General features: G+C 45.5%; 1 protein-coding gene across 7 annotated transcripts in view; it reads right to left on the minus strand.

Moving 5' to 3' along the window:
- shrprbck1r (sharpin and rbck1 related) overlaps positions 1-25,893 on the minus strand; it is an 85,275-nt gene that overhangs the window by 44,454 nt on the left and 14,928 nt on the right. For 6 of the 7 annotated variants that reach the window (XM_072254297.1, XM_072254296.1, XM_072254295.1 and 3 more), the window contains exons 2-4: positions 12,388-12,562; positions 2,481-2,615; positions 165-306 (exon numbers count right to left, since the gene is read on the minus strand). In XM_072254297.1, the coding sequence (XP_072110398.1) occupies positions 165-306; positions 2,481-2,615; positions 12,388-12,562 (452 nt within the window). The remainder of the gene's footprint in view (positions 1-164; positions 307-2,480; positions 2,616-12,387; positions 12,563-25,893) is intronic. The other variant, XM_072254299.1, reaches the window with a different exon arrangement.

Genomic DNA, 25,893 nt, shown 5'->3' on the forward strand with positions numbered 1-25,893 from the left:
TAAGCACATGAATTGAAGGAAAATGGAAGGATATGGACATTGTGTAGGCAGAAGAGGTTAGTTTAGTTGAACATTTAACTACTAATTTAAGGGTTCAGCACAACATTGTCAGTGAGGTGACCTGTTCCTGTGCTGTACTGGTCACAGCTGAAGTCTACACTTACCTGATCTGCTGACTTGGATAGCAAACGTCCTTTAGGGAGACTCCCAGGCAAGCTTTCTGCCGTGCGAGAATCACTGCGCACTCTGACGACAAGGCACAATCACCTGCTTCTATTGCCCGGGCCAGTCGCAAACTCAGATCCTCTACAGTTACAGACAAAAGACATTTCAGTCGGAATTAATAAAAACAGAAGCAAGAGACCCAACAACACCAATGTCAGACAAAAATTTCTCATTATAGGGACCTCACTGAATAAACGCAACTCCGCCCATTTCATCCCATCACACACTCCCCACATCAGACACAGAGTGAAGCTCCCTCCACACCGTCCCACCACACACCCTCCTGGGGTCAGACACAGAGTGAATCTCCCTCCACACTGCCCCATCACACACTCCTAGGGTCAGATACAGAAAGAAGCTCCCTCCACACCGTCCCATCACACACTCCCAGGGTCAGACACAGAGTGAAACTCCCTCCACACCGTCCCATCACATACTCCCCAGGTCAGACACAGAGTGAAGCTCCCTCCACACCGGTCCCATCACACACAGAGCGAAGCTCCCTCCACATTGTCCCATCACACACTCCTGGGGTCAGACACAGAGTGAAGCTCCCTCTACACCATCCCATCACACACTCCCAGGATTAGACACAGAGTGAAGCTCCCTCCACACCGTCCCACCACACACCCTCCTGGGGTCAGACACAGAGTGAATCTCCCTCCACACTGCCCCATCACACACTCCCAGGGTCAGATACAGAAAGAAGCTCCCTCCACACCGTCCCATCACACACTCCCAGGGTCAGATAGAGTGAAACTCCCTCCACACCGTCCCATCACACACTCCCCAGGCCAGACACAGAGTGAAGCTCCCTCTACACCATCCCATCACACACTCCCAGGACAGAAAGCCCTACGTGCAAGGAATACTTTCTGACTCCCACCCAATCAGGTCTGTGCCATACGGGGAAACCGTTGCTGGCCACCCAGTCTAATCCAACATCCCAATATGATGTTACCTCTGCAGAGCAAAGCCAAATGCACACCCCTTCAGATAACTGACCCAATATGATGTTCCCTCTGCAGAGCAAAGCCAAACACACACTCCTTCAGATAACTGAAGCTTTCTCGTATCCTTTTCACTTATTGATTGAGATACAGTGAGGAACTTCCAGCCCTTTCAGCCACGCCACCCAACAACCCATCGATTTAACTCTAACCTAATCACAGGACAATTTTCAACGACCTATTAACCCAGTAACCAGTATGTCTTTGGACTGTGGGAGGAAACGCACATGGTTATGAGGAGGACGTGCAGACTCCTTACAGAGGATGCCGGAAATGAACTCTGACTCCCTGTGCTGTAACAGAGTTGCATTACCCACCACACTGCTGTCAGTTCTGCACATTGGACAATGTGGAGAGGGGCTATAAATTATCCTGAAGCAAATTTTTTTTTTTTGCGAGTTAAAGACATTCATAAGTGAAGAGAAACGACGCATATTCCATCTGGTCAGCCTCCAACCTGATGACATGAACATAGATTTCTTGAATTTTTGGTAATCTCCTTATCTGCCCATCACCCCCCTCTGGTGGTCCTATTTCCCTTTCTTCTGTGGCCTTCTCTCTTCTCCAATCAGATTGCCCCTTCTCCAGCCCTTTATCTCCTTCACCAATCAACTTCAAAGCTCTTCACTTCACCCCTCCGCCCTCTCCCGGTTCCACCTTCCACTGTACTTCCTCCTCCCCTCCCCCCACCCTCTTCCACTGACTTCTTATCCTTTCTTATCTCTTTATCTTCTCATTTCTCCAAGTCCTGATGAAGGACCTCAGCCTGAAATGTCAACGGTTTATTCCCCTCCACAGATGCTGCCTGGCCTGCTGAGCTCCTCCAGCATGTTGTGTGTGCTGCTTGGATTTCCAGCATCTGCAGATTTTCTCCTGTTTGCCATTTTAGAATTACTCACAATGCTGCTCATTAAAGAAAACCACTGGAATATTTAAAAGGCGAAAAAGAGTGGTGATGTAAATGAGAAGGTATCGCAGTTGGCCCAGGGAAAAACTGGCAGATACTGGAAAACCAAAACAACAGATGAAAAAGCTGTCAGCAAGCAGAAGAACGTACGTAGAGGATGCTGGAGTTGAACTCCAAGCTTTGACACCCCCAGCTGTAATCGTGTCGTACTACCTACTACACCACTGTGGCATCTGCAGTAGTGCCATGGCAACCTAGTCCAGTCTCTTCAAGACTGCTACCTCCTTCCTGAGGTGTGGGGTGAGAATTAAGCATAGCTACCAGGACTGCCGTTGTACCTGTTTGGGCTAGGTCTATTCCCGGCTTCGGGACGTCTGCACTTGCTCTGGGTGGGTCCTCCCCAAACCTTGGGCTCCCCTTGGCCACTGTCTGCAGCAAGGGACTGTGGTTCTGTTGACCAGCTGTGGATATAGCTGCAAGAAAACAAGTCAATTCCCATCAGGCCATGGGTAACATCTCAGGGCAGCAGAAACAACACTAATATTTATAGAGCTCTTTTCATACAGACAAATTCAAAACATTTTACAATAGGATAAAAGTACAAAAGTAAATTAAAAATATTAACATCATCATTAAGAATAAACATGAAAATAAAAGAATTTATTACTTTATTTAGGACTTTATTCCCTAGAGCATAGAAGATTGAGGTGAGATTTGATAGAGGTGTACAAAATTATGAGGAATATGGATAGGGTAAATGCAAGCAGGCTTTTTCCACTGAGGATGGGTGAGACTAGAATTGGAGGTCATGGGTTAAGGGTGAAAGGTGGAAAGTTTAAAGGGAGCATGAGGGGAAACTTCTTCACCCAGAGGGTGCTGCAAGTGTGGACCGAGCTGCCGGGGAAGTGATGATGTGGGGTTAATTACAACATTTAAGAAAAGTTGGAATGTACATGGATGTGAGGGATGTGAGGGATGTGGAGGGCTATGGTCCAGGTACAGGTTCACGGAACTAGGTAGGTTAGTGCTTTGGCACAGACTAGATTGGCTGAAAGGTCTATTTCTGTACTGTAGTGTTTTGCAACTCTAAAATACAAAAAAGATGTTAGTTAAAGCAAGGTTAGATAAATAGGTTTTGAGCTGATGTTAAAAAGTGCCAACTGAACCTGTATCCCTTATAGTTTTAGGTTTTGAATTCCAGTTTAGGAACGTAGTTCAAAAAAGCTGACCTGACAATAATCTTTTGAGGGAGATAGTTTAAGTTGAAGAGGTTTAAGATTTTGAGCAGGATTAGAAAACAAAAACAATTCTACGCTGTACTCCGGTCCCAGATCATTGAGAGCTTAAAAAACAAGTAAGGGAACTTTAAAATCGATTTTCTAAAAGATACAGGAAGCCGACGCAGAGTAGTTAGGACAGGAGTGATATGTTCCCTTGTCCTGGTTTGAGTTAAAAGTCCAGCAGCGGCATTCTGAATGAGGTGAAGTTTGTCAGTAGATTGCTTTGGAAGGCCAGTAAAAAGTGTATTACAATAATCTGGTCTGTTTCATACAAAAGTGTGAATTAATTTTCCAGCATCATCCTGTGACGGACACAGACATGCCTTTGCAATATTTCCCGTGTAGGAATGCAGCTCTAGTCACTTTCTTTATGTGGGATTTAAACTTCAAATCAGAATCAAGGATAACTTGTTACTTCTGATGTTACAAGTGGAGCAAAATTCCCAAGTTTATCAAGAAATTTATCTTTTATGGCTTAGGGACTTCAGTTTTATCTTCATTTAGTTTTAGGAAATACCATGATATCCCCAGGACAGTAGCACACCGTCAACTTGATGTCCACAACACGTATTATCTCCCTACGCCAGATTCCACGTAGGAAACGTGGCTGCAGGTCAGGGATGCAAGTGTGTTTAAGGAGACGGGGTTTTAAACTCCCAATCACGAATATCTTACTGGCAAACGTGCATTCTATGCTGACTAAAATCAATGATCTTATTCAAAAAGCGAGCAGGTTGAGAAGGGGTGGTCGTTCCGTCGGCAGTTTGAATGGGCAGTTTAATTACTTCTAATTACCTTAGGAGTAGGTAATGGAGGCAGCAGTTAGGGCAGTCGAGTGCTCCGTTTGCAGTATGTGGGAAGTCAGGGCGAGCACAATTGTCCCTGATGACTACACCTGCAAAAGATGCATCCAGCTGCAGCTCCTGACAAACCGAGTTAGGGAACTGGAGCTGGAGCTGGATGAACTTCAGATCATTCGTGAGGCAGAGGCAGAAATAAACAGGAGTTACAGGGAGATAGTCACTCCTAAAAGTCAGGAGACAGGTAGCTGGGTGACTGTCAGGAGAGGGAAGGGGAATAGACAGAATGAGCAGAGCGCCCCTGTGGCCGTTCCCATCAACAATAAGTATACCGTTTTGGATACTGTTGGTTGGGACGACCTACCAGGGACAAATTGCAGTGGTCGCACCTCTGGCACCCAGACTGGACCCTCAGCTCAGAAGGGAAGGAGGGAAAAGAGGAGAGCAGTAGTGATAGGGGATTCAATAGTTAGGGGGACAGATAAGAGGTTCTATGGGATAGATCGAGAATCCCGGATGGTCTGTTGCCTCCTTGGTGTCAGGGTCCGCGATATCTCGGATCGAGTTCTCAGTATTCTCAAGAGGGCGGGTGAGCAGCCAGATGTCATGGTCCACGTAGGGACCAATGACGTGGATAGGAAGGTGAAGGAGGTCCTGCAAAGAGAGATTAGGGAGTTAGGTGCAAAGTTGAAGGACAGAACCTCCGGGGTTGCAATCTCAGGGTTGTTACCCATGCCATGTGCTAGTAAGGGCAGAAATAGGAAGATAATGCAGCTAAATATGTGGCAAAGGAGTCTGTGCAGGAGAGAGGGCTTTACCTTTCTGGACAATTGGGCTTTGTTCCAGGGAAGGTGGGACCTGTTCCAACGGGATGGGTTGCACCTGAACTGGAGGGGGACTAACATCCTCGCGGGTAGATATGCTAGCGCTGCTCCGGGGGGTTTAAACTAGATTTGCAGGGGGAGGGGAACTAGAGTGTTAGAGCAGATAGGGATGTGGAGGAGGATAAAGGCCATGTGGGAACTGCAAATATAGCGCATGGAGTAAAGCCAGATCTAACATATAAAGACGCTTTGAGGAAAGAGAAGCAGAATAAAGGGTGTAAAGGTAGTAAGGCAGAAGGGCTAAAGTGCATGTACTTCAATGCAAGAAGCATCAGGAACAAAGATGATGAACTGAGAGCTTGGCTGCATACATGGAATTATGATGTAGTGGCCATTACAGAGACTTGGCTGGCACCAGGGCAGGAATGGATTCTCAATATTCCTGGATTTCAGTGCTTTAAAACGGATAGAGAGGGGTTTGTTAAGTGTGTCCAGGATGGATTCCTGTCACAAAATGTTGACAGGCAAACAGGGGAATGCCATACTAGATCTCGTATTAGGTAACAAACCAGGTCAGGTCACAGATCTCTCAGTGGGTGAGCATCTGGGGGACAGTGACCACCGCTCCCTGGCCTTTAACATTATCATGGAAAAGGACAGAATCAGAGAGGACGAGAAAATTTTTAATTGGGGAAGGGAAAATTATCAGGCTATAATGCTAGAACTTGCTGGTGTGAATTGGGATGATGTTTTTGCAGGGAAATGTACTTTGGACATGTGGTCGATGTTTAAGGATCTCTTGCAGGATGTTAGGGATAAATTTGTCCCGGTGAGGAAGATAAAGAATGGTAGGGTGAAGGAACCATGGGTGACAAGTGAGGTGGAAAATGTAGTCAGGTGGAAGAAGGCATAATACATGAAGTTTAGGAAGCAAGGATCACAGGGGTCTATTGAGGAATATAGGGTAGCAAGAAAGGAGCTTAAGAAGGGTTTAAGGAGAACAAGAAGGGGGCATAAGAAGGCCTTGGCGAGTAGGGTAAAGGAAAACCCCAAGGCATTCTTCACTTATGTGAAGAACAAAATGATGACAGGAATGAAGGTAGGACCAATTAGAAATAAAGGTGGGAAGATGTGCCTGGAGGCTGTGGAAGTGAGCGAGGTCCTCAATGAATACTTCTCTTTGGTATTCACCAATGAGAGGGAACTTGATGAAGATGTGGACAATATGAGTGAGGTTGATGTTCTGGAGCATGTTGATATTAAGGGAGAGGAGGTGTTGGAGTTGTTAAAATACATTAGGACAGATAAGTCCCCGGGACCTGACTGAATATTCCCCAGGCTGCCCCATGAGGCAAGGGAAGAGATTGCTGAGCCTCTGGCTAGGATCTTTATGTCCTCATTATCCACGGGAATGGTACTGGAGGATTGGAGGGAGGCGAATGTTGTCCCCTTGTTCAAAAAAGGTAGTAGGGATAGTCCGGGTAATTATAGACCAGTGAACCTTACGTCTGTGGTGGGAAAGCTGTTGGAAAAGATTCTTAGAGGTAGCATCTATGGGCATTTAGAGAATCATGGTCTGATCAGGGACAGGCAGCATGGCTTTGTGAAGGGTAGATCGTGTCTAACAAGCCTGATAAGAGTTTTTTGAGGAGGTGACCAGGCATATAGATGAGGGTAGTGCAGTGGATGTGATCTACATGGATTTTAGTAAGACATTTGACAAGGTTCCACACAGTAGGCTTATTCAGAAAGTCAGAAGGCATGGGATCCAGGGAAGTTTGGCCAGGTGGATTCAGAATTGGCTTGCCTGCAGAAGGCAGAGGGTCGTGGTGGAGGGAGTACATTCAGATTGGAGGATTGTGACTAGTGGTGTCCCACAAGGATTGGTTCTGGGACCTCTACTTTTCGTGATTTTTATTAACGACCTGGATGTGGGGGTAGAAGGGTGGGTTGGCAAGTTTGCAGACAACACAAAGCTTGGTGGTGTTGTAGATAGTGTAGAGGATTGTCAAAGATTGCAGACAGACATTGATAGGATGCAGAAGTGGGCTGAGAAGTGGCAGATGGAGTTCAACCCGGAGAAGTGTGAGGTGGTACACTTTGGAAGGACAAATTCCAAGGCAGAGTACAAAGTAAACGGCAGGATACTTGGTAGTGTGGAGGAGCAGAGGGATCTGGGGGTACATGTCCACAGATCCCTGAAAGTTGCCTCACAGGTGGATATGGTAGTTAAGAAAGCTTATGGGGTGTTAGCTTTCATAAGTCGAGGGATGGAGTTTAAGAGTCGCGATGTAATGATGCAGCTCTATAAAACCCTGGTTAGGCCACACTTGGAGTACTGTGTCCAGTTCTGGTCACTTCACTATGGGAAGGATGTGGAAGCATTGGAAAGGGTACAGAGGAGAATTACCAGGATGCTGCTTGGTTTAGAGAGTATGCATTCTGATCAGAGATTAAGGGAGCTAGGGCTTTACTCTTTGGAGAGAAGGAGGATGAGAGAAGACATGATAGAGGTGTACAAGATAATAAGAGGAATAGATAGAGTGGATAGCCAGCGCCTCTTCCCCAGGGCACCACTGCTCAATACAAGAGGACATGGCTTTAAGGTAAGGGGTGGGAAGTTCAAGGGGGATATTGGAGGAAGGTTTTTTACTCAGAGAGTGGTTGGTGCGTGGAATGCACTGCCTGAGTCAGTGGTGGAGGCAGATACACTAGTGAAGTTTAAGAGACTACTAAGACAGGTATATGGAGGAATTTAAGGTGGGGGGGGTTATATGGGAGGCAGGGTTTAAGGGTCAGCACAACATTGTGGGCTGAAGGGCCTGTACTGTGCTGTACTATTCTATGTTCTATCTCAGAACTAGGGTGCTGAGTCAGAGGTACATTAGGACCGCATGTGTCCTTTGTTTCACGGAATCCTGATTAACCCCTTCCGTACCGGATGCAGTGATTCAGAGCGACAGGTTTATGATACACTGTCAGGATAGATCTATAGAGTCTCTCAAAAGCAGAGGTGGAGGAGTATGCCTCATGATCAATTCTTCTTGATGCACAAATATATCAGTGCTGTCCCAATTCTGCTCAACAGACCTAGAATATCTAGCAGTAAAGTGTCATCCTTTTTACCTACCACGGGAGTTCTCTGGGGTCATTTTGGTAGTGGTTTACATTCCACCTCAGGCCAATGTCAAGCAGGCTTTATATGATCTGAGTAATGAGATCAACATGCACGAAACAGCGCACCCTAACGCCTTCACCATCATTTTGCGAGATTTTAACAGGCTAGTCTGAAAAAAAAATCACTAAGCAACTACCGTCAACAGATCACTTGCTATACCGGAGGAAACAACACACTGGACCATTGATACACAACCTCCAGAGTGCCTGCTGTGCTGTTCCACGCCCTCACTTCAGGAAGTCTGATCAGCTGGCTGTACTTCTACTCCCTGAGTGTAGGCAGAGACTGAAGACTGCAGCACCAGCAGTGAGGACCAAGAGGTCTGGACAAGGGAAGCACAGGAGCGCCTACAGGACTGCTTTGAATCGATGGTTTGGACTGTATTCAGGGATTCATCTTTGAACCTGGATCAGTATTCTGCAGTTGTTACCAACTGCATTAAAATCTGTGTGGATGAGTGTGAGCCCACAAAGACTTGCTGTACATTCCCAAACCAAAAGCCGTGGATGAACCAGGAGGTACATCGTCTGCTGAAGGCCAGATCTGTGGCATTCAATTCTGCACCAGAAAACAGGTATGATTTGCAGAGGGCTATTTCAAGGGTGAAGAGACAATTTCGATCGAGGTTGGAGGCGACGTCGGATATATGTCAACTGCAGGGTCTGCAAGACATTACTTCCTACAAAGCAAAACCCATAGCATGAATGGCAGTGATGCTTCACTACCAGATGAACTCAACGCCTTCTATGTCTGCTTTGGAAGGGAGAATATAACTACAGCTGTGAGGATCCCTGCTGCACCCAGTGACCCTGTCATCTCTGTCTCAGAGGCAAAGAGGAGCTTTTTTTTTTAGCGTGTCGCACCAGACAGTCAGCCATTCTTGTCTGGCACATGGTGGCAGGATTGGTCTCCTTTCGGATTAACCGGGTCACGATATGAACATTCCTGACGCGACCCTGAGTGGCTAGCTCAACGCTCAACCCGGCACAGATGGAAAGTGTGCTCGGGGGGTGGCCCAACTTGGATTCGAACTCGGGAGCCTTCGCTCCGGAGCCAAGACCTGATGCCATTGAGCCACCAGCTGACCAAAAGAGGAGCCAAGCAGCCTCTTTGCTTGGTTTAACAGGAACAACATTGAACCAGTGATGAAGGCCTTGACACCTGGGGAACACCTACACCAGAATGCTTTTTATTGACGACAGTTCTGCCTTCAACATCATACTCCCCATCAAGATGGCCGTTGGACTACATACTCTGGGACTCAATACATCAATTCACAACTGGACAACGTTCACAACATCAGAAATAGGAGCAGGAGTCGGCCATCAGGCCCATCGAGCCTGCTCCGCCATTCAATAAGATCATGGCTGATCTGACCGTGGACTCATCTCCACCTACCTGCCTTTTTCCCATAACCCTTAATTCACCTACTATGCAAAAATCTATCCAGCCTTGTCTTAAATATATTTACAGAGGTAGCCTCCGCAGTGAATGCCCACAGGAAAACTAATCTCAGGGTTGTGTACGGTGACATATAGTGCCTATAAAAGGTATTCACCTCCCCCTTGGAAATTTTCAAGTTTTACTGTTTTATAACATTGAATCATGGTGAATTTTATCTGGCTTTTTGATACTGATCAACAGAAAAAGACTCTTTTGTGTCAAAGTGAAAACAGATCTCTGCAAAGTGATCTAAATCAATTACAAATATAAAACATAAAATAACTGATTGCATAAGTATTCACTCCCTTTAAGTCAGTATTTAGTAGATGTACCTTTGGCAGCAATTACAGCCTTGAGTCTGTGTGAATAGGTCTCTATCAGCTTTGCACATCTGGACACTGCAATTTTTCTTCATTCTTCTTTACAAAACTGCTCAAGCTCTGTCAGATTGCATGGGGATCGTGAGTGAACAGCCCTTTTCAAGTCCAGCCACAAATTCTCAATCGGGTTGAAGTCTGGACTCTGATTTGGCCACTCCAGGACATTAACTTTGTTGTTTTTAAGCCATTCCTTTGCAGCTTTGGCTTAATGCTTGGGGGTCATTGCCTTGCTAGAAAAATCTCCCAAGTCGCAGTTCTTTTGCAGACTGCATCAGGTTTTCCTCCAGGATTTCCCTGTATTTTGCTGCATTCATTTTACCCTCTACCTTCACAAGCCTTCCAGAGCCTGCTGCAGTGAAGCATCCCCACAGCATGATGCAGCCAGCACCATGCTTCACTGTAGGGATGGTGTGTTTTTGACATAGCATTTAGTCTGATGGTCAAAACATTCAATTTTCGTTTCATTAGACCATAGAACCTTCTTCCAGCTGACTTCAGAGCCTTCCACATGCCTTCTGGCAAACTCATGTGAGTTTTGATCAACAGTGGCTTTCTCTTTGCCACTCTGCCATAAAACTGTGACTGGTGAAGCACCTGGGCAACAATTGTCGTATGCGCGGTCTCTCCCACCTCAGCCACTGAAGCTTGTAACTCCTCCAGAGTTTTCATAGGTCTCTTGGTGGTCTCCCTCACTAGTCCCCTTCTTGCACGGTCACTCAGTTTTTGAGGACAGCCTGCTCTAGGCAGATTTACAACTTATTTCCATTTCTTGATTGACTTAACTGTACTCCAAGGGATATTCAGTGACTAGGAAATTTTCTCGTATCCATCAATAACCTTTTCGCGGAGCCACCTGGAGTGCTCTTTTGCCTTCACGGTGTAGTTTTTGCCAGGATACTAACTCTCCGGCAGTTGGACCTTCCAGATAGAGGTGTATTTTTACTACAATCAATTGACTGCACACAGAGAACTCCATTTAACCAACTATGTGACTTCTAAAACCAACTGGCTGCACCAGTGATGATTTGGTGTGTCATATTAAAGGGAATGAATGAATTGACTTTATTTCTTACATCCTTCATATACATGAGTACAAATCTTTACGTTACATCTCCGTCTAAATATGTAATGTGCAATCATAATGATTTATAATAAATAAAACAGTCAATGTAACATAGAATACACTCAAATCAGCATGAGTTCATCAGTCTGACAGCCTGGTGGAAGAAGCTGTCCCGGAGCCTGTTGGTCCTGGCTTTTATGCTGCGGTACCGTTTCCCAGATGGTAGCAGCTGGAACAGTTTGTGGTTGGGGTGACTCGGGTCCCCAGTGATCCTACGGGTCCTTTTTGCACACCCATCTTTGTAAATGTCCTGAATCTTGGGAAGTTCACATCTCCAGATGTGCTGGGCTGTCCACACCACTCTCTGCAGAGTCCTGTGATTAAGGGAGGTATAGTTCCCATTCCAGGCAATGATGCAGCCAGTCAGGATGCTCTCAACTGTGCACCTGTCAAAAGTTATTAGGATTTGGGGGCCCATACCAAATTTCCGCAACCAGAGGCACTGTTGTGCCTTTTTTGCCACACAGCGGGTATGTATAAACCACGTGAGATCCTCGGTGATGTCGATGCCGAGGAACTTAAAGCTGTTCACCCTCAGCCCCAGATCCATTGACGTCAATAGGGGTTAGCCCATCTCCATTCCTCCTGTAGTCCACAACCAGCTCCTTTGTTTTTGTGACATTGAGGGAGAGTTTGTTTTCTTGACACCACTGTGTCAGGGTAATGACTTCTTCTCTGTAAGCCACCTCATTATTGTTCGAGATAAGGCCAATCAATGTAGTGTCATTGGCAAATTTAATTAACAGATTAGAGCTGTGGGTGGCGACACAGTCATGGGTATACAGGGAGTAAAGGAGGGGACTTAGTACACAGCCCTGAGGGGCTCCTGTATTGAGAGTCAGAAGGGTGGAGGTGAGGGAACCCAGTCTTACCACCTGCCAGCAATCTGATAAGGGGTGAATACTTATGCAATCAATTGTAATTAATTTAGATCAGTTTGTAGAGATCTGTTTTCACTTTTACATGAAAGAGTCCTTTTCTGTTGATCAGTGGGAAAAAAAAACAAATTAAATCCACTGAGATTCAATGTAAAACAATGAAACATGAAGATTTCCAAGGGGGGTGAACAGTTTTTATAAGCACTGTTGTGTACTTCGACTTTGAACTTTGATATGCAAGGGGATGATACAGGAGAGTAGGGCTGAGTTTACATTAGGTCAGCTGTGGTCTAATGACATAGCGGCACAGACTTTCCTGCACATTTGTACATCACTCACCTTTCTCAACCTCTCTCAGAGAACTGTTAATGATGGTCGACCACCTCTGAGCCTCCTCCTCATCCTCAAAGTGGTAGATCAGCTGGTCTGTGGGCTGGCTCCGCGTGCTAATCCCATGGCACGTCATGCTCTTGAACTCATAGATGATATCTTTCAAATTAAATTCGTACAGGCTCTGCAACCAGATAAGGAAGAGGAAAGGAACAGTTAAAAAAGCATATAGGCCATCAAACTGAATTAGGCCATTTGGCCCATCCAGCCTGTTCTGCCATTTCATCATGGCTGATTTATTAACCCTCTCAGCCGCATTCTCCAGGCTTCTCCCCATAATCTTTGACGCCCTGACTAATCAAGAACCAATTAACTTCCGCTTTAAATATATCCATTGACTAGGCCGCAGTTATCAGCAGTTTGTGGCAACGAATTCCACAAATTCACTACCCTCTGGTTAAAGAAACATAGAAACATAGAAAATAGGTGCAGGAGTAGGCCATTCGGCCCTTCGAGCCTGCACCGCCATTCAGTATGATCATGGCTGATCATCCAACTCAGAACCCTGTACCAGCCTTCCCTCCATACTCCCTGATCCCTGCAGCCACAAGGGCCATATCTAACTCCCTCTTAAATATAGCCAATGAACTGGCCTCAACTGTTTCCCGTGGCAGAGAATTCCACAGATTCACCACTCTCTGTGTGAAGAAGATTTTCCTCATCTCGGTCCTAAAAGGCTTCCCCTTTATCCTCAAACTGTGACCCCTCGTTCTGGACTTCCCCAACATCGGGTACAATCTTCCTGCATCTAGCCTGTCCAATCCCTTTAGGATTTTATACGTTTCAATAAGATCCCCCCTCAATCTTCTAAATTCCAGAGAGTATAAGCCTAGTCAATCCAGTCTTTCATCATATGAAAGTCCTGCCATCCCAGGAATCAATCTGGTGAACCTTCTTTGTCCTCCCTCTATGGCAAGAATGTTTTTCCTCAGATTAGGGGACCAAAACTGCACACAAATCCGTTCTCATCTCAGTTATAAATGGACAGTCCTCTTTTCTGAGTCTGTGCCCTCTGGTGCTAGACTCCCTACTATTAGAAACATCTTCTCCACATTTACTCTATCTAGGCTTTCAATTTTCAATAGGTTTCAATGAGATCTCCCCTGATTCTTCTAAACTCCAGCGAGTATAGGCTCTGAGCCATCAAATACTCCTCAAATGCCAACACATCCTTTGTTAGATATGGAGCCCAAAATTGCTGACAATACTCCAGGTGCAGTCTGACTAAGGCCTTAAAACAGTGATTCCCAACCACTGGGTCACAAAGCATGTGCTACCGGGCCGGGAGGAAACGATATGATTTGGTGATATGGAATGATATGAGTCAGCTGCACCTTTCCTCTATCCCTGTCACGTACTGTTGAACTTGAACGCATGCCAGGTTATCATTGACCCAAGATGCAAATGACCCAAGACGTGCAAAGGAATGGGTCCATGACTCATTTGTGAATGTCCCCGGTGAATCATCCATGTCAGCATGGGAAAAAGATCAACTCCTCGAGCTTGCAAATGATGGTGGGCATTTATGTTTGACATAACATCTCTGCCGGCATTCTGGATCAAATTCAAGGCTCAAAATCCTGAGATAGCCACGAAAGCACTGAAAACGTTGCTTCCATTTCCAACATCATATCACTGCGAAGAATGCAACGAAAACGAAATCGCGGAATAGACTGGACATAAGGAACCCCCTTCGAGTATCGCTATCTCCCATCACCCCTCGATAGGACCGTCTTGTTGCAGGAGGGGTGGTTCCAAGGGAGGGTCACACTGTGGGAGGGGTGGTACCGGGGGAGGGTCACACTGTGGGAGGGGTGATACTGAGGGAGGTCACACTGTGGGACGGGAGGTACTGAGGGAGGTCACAGTGTGGGAGGGGCGGTACCGGGGGGGGGGTCACACTGTGGGAGGGGCGGTACCGAGGGAGGGTCACACTGTGGGAGTTGTGGTACTGAGGGAGAGTCACACTGTGGGTGGGGCGGTACTGAGGGAGGGTCACACTGTGGGAGGGGTGGTACCGAGGGAGGGTCACACTGTGGGAGGGGTGGTACCGAGGAAGAGTCACACTGTGGGAGTGACGAAACTGAGGAAGAGTCATACCAAGGGAGAAGCCGTACAGAGGGATTTTGTGTTCAAAGTCTATAGTTCCCTGCAGTTCCTGTGCTGTATTGCTTTATGTATGAGTGCTTATAGGGGAGAGTATATATATATAGGGTAAGTATATAAGGGAGAGTGTGTACAGGACAGAGTATATAGGGGAGAGTGTGTATAGGACAGAGTATCTAGGGGACAGTGTGTATAGGACAGAGGGAATAAAGGAGTGTACAAGGTGGGAAAGTTTACAGAGGATAATGGTGCAGGTAAGAAGCTATGTGTAGAAAATATCGGAAGCATCAATCCCACTAATCCCGTTCCTTCTCCACCACACATACCCGTCAACTTATCTTCTATTCTAGGTGCTATAAATCTCCACCAACGTACACCATCTAATTTCTCTGCCAACCTCCATGACATTGGAATGTGGCAAGAAATTCAAGGTCTGTGAGTGAGATTGAAAAAGGAGGGTTCACGGGCTTTCGTCATTTTTCCGGCGACCCAATCCAATCAAGATTCCTTAGCAAGGACAAATAAAAATAAGGCAGGGACAAACAGAGTGGCCATTGTGTGAATGGACCAGTGTTAAAGAGGGGAAGCTTCTGCGAAGTACGTATCTGGTAAGTTTCTTCTTCATTCTTCATCTGTTAGTACATCATAAGAGCAGTGATGATAGTCACCCCTAAGTTGCAGGAGGCAGGGACCTGGGTGACTGTAAGTAGAGGGAAAGGAAATAGGCAGTCAATACGAAATACCCCTTTGGCTGTTCCCCTCAATAATAAGAAGACCACTTTGGATACTGTTAGGGGAATGATCTGCTTGGGGGGGGGGGGGTCCACAGCGACTAGCACCGTGGCTCAGAAAGGAAGTGGGGAAAAGAGGACTGCAGCGGTGAGAGTCCATAGTCAGGAAGGACAGGCAGATGACTGGGCAAAACTGCAGTCAGTGGGGTGAGTGACAGTGTAACAAGGGGACAAATTTAAAAAGGTGATGAATACAGGATTATATCTTGCAACTTGAGAGGGAGAAGCCAAAGTCAAATGTATCAGCATTACTGTGGAATCAAGGGAATTACAGAGGCATGAGAGAGGAGCTGGACAAAGTTGATTGGAAAGTAACGCTGCTGGGAGGCTGGCAGAGCAGCAATGGCTGGAGGTTCTGGAAGCAATTTGGAAGTCACGGCGTAGATACATCCCAAAGACGGAGTATATTCTAAAGGCAGGGTGACACAACCATAGCTGACAAAGCAAAAGAGAGGGCATATAATAAAAGCAATAATTAGTGGGGAAATGGGAAGCTTTTAAAAACCAACGGAAGGTAACTAAAAAAGCCATAAGGAGGGAAAATCTGAAATAGGAAATAAACTAGCCAATAATATCAAAGAGGATACCAAAAGTTTTTCAGATATACAAAGAGTAAAAGAGAGGCAAGAGTAGATATCGGACCACTGAAAAATGATGCTGGTAGTAAAATGGTAGTAATGGGGGACTAGGAAATAGCAGATAAACTGAACAAGTATCTTGCATCAGTCTTAACTGTGGAAGACACCAGCAGTATCTCAGACTTTCAAGAGTGTCAGGAGGAAGAAGTGAGTGAAGTTGCTATCACTAGAGAGAAGGTTCTTGGGAAACTGAAAGGTCTGAAGGTAGATAAGTCACCTGGACTGGATGGTGTACACCCCAGGGTTCTGAAAGAGGTGGCTGAAGAGATCGTGGAGGCATCAGTGATGATCTTCCAAAGATCACTAGATGCTGGCATCGTACCAGAGGACTGAAAAACTGCAAATACGACTCCACTCTTCAAGAGAGGAGAGAAGGAGAAGACAAAAAAATATAGGCCAGTTAGCCTGACCCCAGTGACTAAGAAGGTATTGGAGTCAATTGTTAAGGATGTAGTTTCAGGGTACTTGGAGTCACATGATGAAGATAAAATAGGCTGTAGCCAGCATGGTTTCCTCAAGGGAAAATCTTGCTTGATAAATCTGTTGGGAGTTCTTTGAAGAAATGCCATTGGCATAGACAAAGGAAAATTGGTTGATGTGGTGTATTTGGATTTTCAGAGGGCCTCTAACTGGTGCTGCAGCTCGATGGGCTTCGACTTGTTAGGGAAAGTGAGGCAGTGATAGACGGGAGCTACAGGGAGGTAATCACCCCAAGGCTACAGGAGACAGATAAATGGGTGACTGCCAGGACAGGGAAGGGGGAACGTCAAATAGTGGAGAGCATCTCTGTGGCTGCCCCCTCAAAAATAAGTACTCCATTTTGAGTACTGTTTTTGGGGGGGCGGGGGATCAACCTGGGGGAAGCAACAGTGGCCGTGCCTCTGGCACTGAGTCTGGCCCTGTGGCTCAGAAGGCTAGGGAATGGAAGAGGACGGCAGCAGTGATAGGGGACTCTGTGGTTAGGGGGTCAGACAGGCGATTCTGTGGATGTAAAAAGGAAACATGGATGGTCGTTTGTCTCCCAGGTACCAGGGTCTGAGATAGCCTGAAAAGGGATGGTGAGCAGCTAGAAGTCCTGGTACATATTGGTACCAATGACATGGGTAGAAAAAGGGAGGAAGTCCTGAAAAAAGAATATAGGGAGTTAGAAAGGAAGTTCAGAAGCTGGATCTCAAGGGTAGTAACCTCAGGATTGCTGCCTGTGCCACGCGACAGTGAGAATAGGAATAGAATGAAGTGGCAGATAAATGCTTGGCTGAAAAATTGAAGCAGGGGGCAGGGATTCAGAATTCTGGATCATTGGGACCTCCTCTGGAGTAGGTGGTCCAGTACTAAAGGGACAGGTTGCACTTGAATCCGAGGGGGACCAATATTCTTGTGGGCAGATTTACTAGAGCTGTTGGGAGTGGTTTAAACTAATATGGCAGGGGGATGGGAACCAGGGTGATAGAGCTGAGGATGAGCCAGCAGGTTTACAAGTAGATGATGGATGTAACATGAATGTAAAGAAGGACCAGCCATGACTGGATATAAATGCAGACAGAGCAAAGAGTTAAATTGTGCACAGAGGTAAAATTCATAAAGGCGAAGAATGCAGGACTGAAGGTGCTGTACTTAACTGTGCATAGTATTCGGAATAAGGTGGACAAACTTGTGGCGCAATTACAGATTAGTCGGTATGACATTATAGGTTGAGTCATGACTGAAAGAAGGCCAAAGTTGGGAGTTTAACATCAAAGGATATACTTTGTTTCGAAAGGACAGGCAGGAAGGCATAGACAGTAGTGTGGCTCTGTTGGCAAGAGATGGAATTACATCTTTAGAAAGAGATGACATAGGGTCAGAGAATGTTGAATCTTTGTGGGTGGAGTTAAGGAACTGCAAGGGAGAAAAAAACATTATGGGAATCATTTCTAGGCCTGCAAATAGTAGTCAAGATGAGGGGTTGAGATTGCAAAGGGGGCTGGAAAAGGCATGTAATAATAATAATAATAATGACATAATTGTGACAAGGGACTTCAATATGCATAGGAATTGGGAAAACTAGGTTGGTGTTGCATCGGGAATTTGTTCGATACCTACGAGATAGCTGATAAGAGCAGCTTGTGCTCGAGCCTACTCAGGGAAAGGCTGTCTTAGATTGGGTGTTGTGTAATAACCCAGATCTTATTAGGAAGAGGCAATGATGATAATATGATTGAGTTCATACTGCAATTCGAGAAGCATAACTCACATATATTTGCACTGCAATGGAATAAAGGGAATTACAGAGACATGAGAGAGGAGCTTCCCCAGGTGGATTGGAGGGAGATACTGGCGGGGATGACAGCAGAACATTGATGGCTGAAGTTTCTGGGAATAGTTCACAAGGACCAGAATAGATACGTCCCACAGAGGGAGAAGATCTCTAATGGCAGGGGTAGGCAACCATGGCCGACAAAGAAATTTAAGGACCGCATAAAAGCCAAGGAAAGGGCATTGGGAAGTTGGATGATTGGGAAGCTCTGAAAATCCAACAAAAGGCAACTAAAAAAGCTATAAGAAGGAAAAAGATTAAATATGAGGGCAAACTAGCCAATAATATAAAGTAGGATACCAAAAGTTTTTCAAGTATATAAAGAGTAACAGGGAGGTTTGAGTTGATATTGGACCGCTGGAAAATGATGTTGGTGAGGTAGTAATGGGGACAAATAAATGACAGATGAATTTAATGGATACTTTGCATCTGTCTTCACTGTGGAAGACACCAGCAGTGTGCCAGTGGTCCATGAATGTCAGGGAGCAGGAGTGAGTGCCATTGCAATTACAAAGGAAAAGTGCTAGGCCAACTTGAAAGTCTTAAGGTGGGCCAGATGGATTACATCCCAGTGTCCTGCAGAGGTTGCGGAAGATAATGGATGCATTGGTCATGATATTTCAAGAATCAATTGATTCTGGCATGGTCCCAGAGAACTGGAAGATTGCAAGTGTCATTCCACTCTTTAAGAAGAGAGGAAGGCAGAAGAATGGAAATTATAGGCCAGTTAGCCGAACCTCAGTGGTTAGGAAAGGTAGGAGTCTATTATTAAGGAAGAGGTTTCAAGGTACTTGGAGGCTAATGATAAAATAAGTCAAAGTCAGCATGGTTTCTGTAAAGGGAAAATCTTGCCTGACAAATCTGTTAAGAGTTCTTCGAGGAAGTAACAAGCAGGGTGGACAAAGGAGAGGCAGTGGATGTCATTTACTTGGATTTTCAGAAGGCGTTTAATAAGGTGCCACACGAGGCTGCTTAACAAGATAAAATCCTATGGCATTACAGGAAAGATACTGGCACGGATAGAGGAATGGCTGACAGGCAGGAGGCAGTGAGTGGGAATAGTGGACCTTTTCTGGTTTGCTGCCAGTGGCTAGTGGTGTTCCTCAGGGGTCAGTATTGGGACACCTACTTTTCACATTGTTTATCAATGGTTTAGATGGTGGAATTGATGGCTTTGTGGCAAAGTTTGTACATGATACAAAGATAGGTGGAGGGGTAGATAGTGCTGAGGAGGCAACGCGATTGCAGCAGGACTTAGACAGACTGGAAGAATGGGCAAAAAAGTGGCAGATGGAATACAGTGTTAGGAAACGTATGATAATACATTTTGGTAAAAGGAACAATAATGTGGACTATTGTCAAAATGGGAAGAAGGTTCAAACATCAGTGGTGCAGAGGGACTTAGGAGTTCTCGTGCAAGGCCCCTAGAAGGTTAATTTAGGGGAATAGAATATAAAAGCTCGGAGATAATGCTGAGCCTTTATGAGACACTAGTCAGGCTGCACTTGGACTAATGTCAATATTTCTGGGCCCCCTATCTCAGAAAAAATGTATCGTCATCAGAGAGAGACCAGAGGAGGGTCACGAGGATGATTCTGGGAATGAAGGGTTTAACATATGAGGAGTGTTTGACAGCTTTGGGCCTGTACCTATTGGAATTTAGAAGAATGTGTGGGGATCTCATTGAAACCTACCTAATGTTTAAAGGACTAGATAGGGTGGATGTGGAGAGGATGTTTCCTCTGGTGGGGGCAAGAAGGTAGGTGTATGGGGTTGAGTGGGATCCGAAATCAGCCATGATGGAATGGCAGAGCAGACTCACTCAATGGGCTGAATGGCCTAATTTTGCTCCTATGTCTTGTGGTCTAAAGTGCCATACATGAGGCTGCTAAACAAGTAGAGCCCATAGGGAATAACGGGATCCTTTTCTTGTTGGCTGCCAGTGATTAGTGGTGCTCCACAGAGGTCTGTGTTGTGACCACTTCTTTACAAGTTGTATGCCAATGATTTGGAAAACGGAATTGATGGCTTTGTGTCCACGTTTGCAGATGATGTGAAGGCAGGTAATGTTCAGGAAGCAGGGAGGCTACAGGAGGATTTTGAAAGGTTAGGAGAATGGGCAAAGAAGTGGCAGATGGAATACAGTGTCCGAAAGTGTATGATCATGCACTTTGGCTGAAGGAATACAAGTGTATACTACTTTCTAAACAGGGAGAAAATCAAAAGTCTAAGGTACACAGGGGCCTGGGATTCCCTGTGCTGGATTCCCTAAAGGTTAATTTGTAGGTAGAGTCAGTGGTGAGGAAAGCAAATGCTAAAAGGCCTAGACAGGGTGGACTTGGAGAGGATGTTTCCTAAAGTGGGGGAAGTCTAGGACCAGAGGCCACCTCCTCAGAGTAGGGGAGCATCCTTTTAGAACAGAGATGAAGAGGAATTTCTTTAGCCACAGAGGAGTGAATCTGCGGAATCCACTGCTATGGAGGCTGTGTCTTTGGATGTATTTAAGGCACAGGTTGATAGGTTTTTGATTACTCAGGGTGTGAAAGCTTACAGGGAGGAGGCAGGAGAATGAGGTTGAGAGAGAAATGGATCAGCCATGATCAAATGGTGTAGCAGACTTGATAGCATGAATGGCAGCCATGCTTCACTACCAGATGAACTCAATGCCTTCTATGCCTGCTTCAAAAGGGAGAATATAACTGCAGCTGTGAAGATCCCTGCTGCACCTGATGACCCTGTGATCCCTGTCTCAGAGGCCGATGTTAGGCTGTCTTTAAAGAGGGTGAACCCTCGCAAGCTGGAAGGTCCAGATGGAGTACCTGGTAAGGCTCTGAAAACTTGTGCCAACCAACTAGCGGGAGTATTCAAGGACATTTTCAACCTCTCACTGCTACGGGCGGAAGTTCCCACTTGCTTCAAAAAGGCAACAATTAAACTAGTGCCTAAGAGTAATTATGTGGGCTGCCTTAACGACTATCGCCCGGTAGCACTCACATCTACACTGATGAACTGCTTTGAGAGATTAGTCATGCCTAGACTGATCTCCTGCCTCAGTGAGGACCTGGACTTATTGCAATTTGCTTGTCGCTACAATAGGTCAACAGCAGATGCAATCTCCATGGCTCTTCACACGACTTTAGACCACCTGGACAACACAAACACCTATGTCAGGATGCTGTTCATCGACTATAGCTCAGCATTTGATACCATCATTCCCACAATCCTGATTGAGAAGTTACAGAATCTGGGCCTCTATACCTCCCAACTTTCTAACCGGAAGACCAAATCTGTGCAGATTGGTGATAATATCTCCTCCTCGCTGATGATCAACACTAGCACACATCAGGGGTGTGTGCTTTGCCCATTGCTCTATTATCTCTATACCCATGATTGTGTGGCTAAGCGTAACCCAAATACCATCTATAAATTTGCTGATGATATAACCATTGTTGGTAGAATCTCAGGTGGAGACAAGAGGACATACAGGAGCAAGATATACCAACTAGTGGAGTGGTGTCACAGCAACAACCTAGCTCTCAATGTCAGTAAGACAAAAGAGCTGATTGTGGACTTCAGGAAGGGTAAGATGAATGAACACATACCGATCCTCATAGAGGGATCAGAAGTGGAGAAAGTGAGCAGTTTCAAGTCCTGGATGTCAAGATCTCTGAGGATCTAACCTGGTCCCAACATACTGATGCAGCTATAAAGAAGGCAAGGCAGCGACTATACTTCATTAGCAGTTTGAAGAGATTTGGTATGTCAACAAATACACTCAAAAACTTCTATAGTTGTACCATGGAGAGCATTCTGACAGGCTGCATCACTGTCTGGTATTGGGGAGGGGGGGCTACTGAACAGGACTGAAACAAGCTGCAGAGGTTCGTGAATTTAGTCAGCTCCATCTTGGGTACTAGCATATAGAATTTACATACTGCAACCAATTTATTTATTTTTTTCTTCTATATTATGTACTGCATTGAACTGCTGCTTCTAAGTCAACAAATTTCACAACAGATGCCGGTGATAACAATTCTGATTCTGACTGGTCAAATGGCTTAATTCTGCTCCCCTTTCTTATGGTCGATTCTCGACCACTGACACACAGCACAGGAGTAGGTGCTCTTGCAATAAGCTGGCGGAATCTCCCTCTGGATTGCCTTCCTCTCACAAGTGCACAGTCCTACTTCCTGCCTCCGCTTCTTGGTGAAGTGTACAGCCTTCTATATGTCAGCCAGGCTGCAGCAATTCCAAATGGCAGCTCTTTGCCTCCACAAACCTACTTCAGTGACTCACTTGCATCAGAGAATGAAACTACCGTCTCACTCAGCAGGCAAGTCCCACAGCACGGGGCTGCAAATCTGCTTCATGTCCCAGTCTCCCCGCTCAGCTGGAAGTTTAGCACTCCAGTCCTTCCACCACCTACGAGCAGGGGGCCTTTCTCCAGTGAGAGAAACCAGTTTACCACTGTTTGTTAAGCAGTGCTCGTGAGGAATAGAAACCACAATCAGGAGATGGAAGTAAAGCTATAATGCAAGCACAGATGTCGATTTTGAAAGAACTTTCAAGCTCTGATTGATCTTAGAGTAGGTTACAAGGTCGGAAACGACATCCTGGGCTGATGGGCCTATATTCTGCAGAGGAGTGTAAACTCAGCCAGCTCCATCGTGGGCACTAACCTCCCCAGCATCGAGGACATCGTCAAAAGGCACTGAGGACCCCCATCACCCTGGACATTCCCTCTTCTCATGGCTACGACTGAGGAGGTGGTATAGGAGCTTGAAGACACACACTCAACATTTTAGGAACAGCTTCTTCTCGCCCACCATCAGATCTCTGAACTGTTCATGAACACTACCTCCCTGTTCCTCTTCTGTACTGAGTGGCCACTTTATGAGCTTTTATTAAGACCAATGTGGTTTTCTGCTGCTGTAGCCCATGTACATCAAGGGTCGATGTATTGTGCATTCAGAGATGCTCTTCGGCTCACCATTGGTGATTTAAGTAGTCGTCACCTTCCTGTCAGCTTGAACCAGTCTGCCCATTGTTATGTACCCCTAGGGTTTGGACGGTCACTTTAAGGCACAAGAGAGAACTGAGACTAACTTTTGGATTTCTGCTGAGAGAGAGGGGCGGAGTCTGCCTTTCAGCTCGTGTTTACACTTTTACAAGGACACTGACTACTGCTGTCAGCTTCTGGGTTGCCATGGAAAGAGAGAGAGAGAGAGAGAGAGAGCAAGGAGTAGCTCGTAAGTCGCCATGGTGACCGAGGGCGGCGTTATTTGATGGACAATTGATGTTACGGTTTCTCTGCAGTGAGTTTACTTTTTACAAGAACGGTGACAGATATGGAGAAACACACGCTCAGAGTCAAGATGGATTCAATCAATGAAGGACACCAGTGAGTGAGGTTCTGGTTTAAACTTCCAGTAGCTCAAAAGGGGTGAGTTGAGATCGATCCTGAGTATTGATAAATGACTCTCACAAGTTTTCTGCAACTAGAACAAGTTTGCAGGAAGAGGAAGGTTTAAAAACAAAAGAAACCTAGTGATAAAGTGGTCACTGTTTGGACTCTCTCTCTAAGTAGCCCGTAAGGGTGAGTTTGAGTTCCATTCGAATATGAAGGTGTGACTGTCACGTAGTTAATCCACAGGAATGGGGTCTCTGGTGAGGGGAAAACCTTTGTGAATACCACGTGTGTTACCCTTTGTCTGGGTGTGGTAGTTCACTGAAGAAAGGCACCCCTGTGGCAAATCACTGTTGGAGTTACTTCGTATGTCGTGGAACTGGATAAGTGGCTATCACAGTTGTGTGTTTGGGGTAACCTTGTGGAACCTATCAGTGTGTCGACCCTTGCCTGGGTGGTGGTTCCGTTGAAGAGGGTCTCCTTTGTGATAAGCTACTGTTGGTGATAATCCATACATGGATTCTGTTGGAGTATCCTGTGGCCAGCACTTTGAGATGTCCCGTAGCTGAATTTGGGTGTGGTACCACTTGTGTTGAAAGGATATTTGTTGAAGATCACTGGCGGTGATATTTCGTGTGTGGAGTGGAACAACTTCGGAGATAAAATCTACTATTATTTGTATTGTTGTTGTGGAATCTGTGGAATATCGACGTAATTGCCTTCTCTCGACATTTACCCTGGATTACAAATATCTCTCTCTCATCACCTATTCCGTGGATGAACTGAACTTTCATACTTTACCGTCTCAAGACTCTAAGCCTTGTTTCTCCCAAACTCAATAGTTTGGGAGTTATATTTGCACACATACATACATGTAACACTGCTAACCTGTTTGATTTATCTAGTTATATATGACTGTATTGCGTAGTTACTAATAAAAATAGCATTAGTTAAAAGCAAAACCAGACTCCAGGTGTGTTCCATTTCTGCTGGTTCTATAACCCGTTACGGGGTACGTAACAAAATTGGAGGCACCGCTGAGATTCGAACCCAGGATCTCCTGTTTACCAGCTGGTTCTTCAAATTTCAATTTGAGTGGGGAAAATCCATTCTGATTTGGTTGTGTGCAAAAACAGAAATGGATGTTAGGAAGCTTCTGGCATCGTCAAACCCTGTGGCTTTGAAGTCAGCTTGATAGGATGAGTTGCGGGAAATTGCTGAGGAATTGAAACTTAAGGAGGTAAAGAAGGGTATGACTAAGGTAGAACTTCAAAGAAAAATAGTTGAATATTATATTTCGACGCAGAAATTTACTGAGGATGTGTTGAAAATGTTCGCGGAAGGTAAACCTACTGGAAAAATTAAAGATGGAGCATGAGTTGAAATTAAAACAGCTCAAGGCTGAAGAGGCAGAAAAACAAAGACAGTTGGAGAGGGAGATGTGGCAGCTGGGAGGTCCAGTGTTGGACCCTGGTGATTTCTACAGCTTGAAAGAGCTGGTTGTGATTGAAGACTTTAAGAAGTGTGTTCCAGATGATGCAAGGGCATACCTAGATGAAAAATTTTGTTATGTACCCTGTAACAGGTTATAGAACCAGCAGAAATGGAACACACCTGGAGTCTGGTTTTGCTTTTAACTAATGCTATTTATTAGTAACTACGCAATACAGTCATATATAACCAGGTAAATCAAACAGGTTAGCAGTGTTATGTGTATATATGTGTGCAAGTATAACCCCCAAACTATTGAGTTTGGGAGAAACAAGGCTTAGAGTCTTGAGACGGTAAAGTATGGAAGTTCAGTTCATCCACGGAATAGGTGATGAGAGAGAGATATTTGTAATCCAGGGTAAATGTCGAGAGAAGGCAATTACGTCGATATTCCACAGATTCCACAACAGAAATACAGAATAACAATAGTGGTAGGTTTTATCTCCGAAGTTGTTCCACTCCCACACGCAGTATCACCGACAGTGATCTTCAACGAATATCCTTTCAACACAAGTGGTACCACACCTGAATTCAGCTACGGGACCTCTCAAAGTGGTGGCCACAGGATACTCCAACAGAATCCACGTATGGATTATCACCAACAGTAGCTTGTCACTGAGGTACCGTCTTCAAGTGGTAAAACTACCAACCCAGGCAGGGATTATCACACACAGGTAGTTTCCACACAAGGTTACCCCAAACACACAACTCTGATAGCCACTTATC

This window comes from Mobula birostris, chromosome 3 (assembly GCF_030028105.1).
Source record: "Mobula birostris isolate sMobBir1 chromosome 3, sMobBir1.hap1, whole genome shotgun sequence".
Lineage (NCBI taxonomy): Eukaryota > Metazoa > Chordata > Chondrichthyes > Myliobatiformes > Myliobatidae > Mobula > Mobula birostris.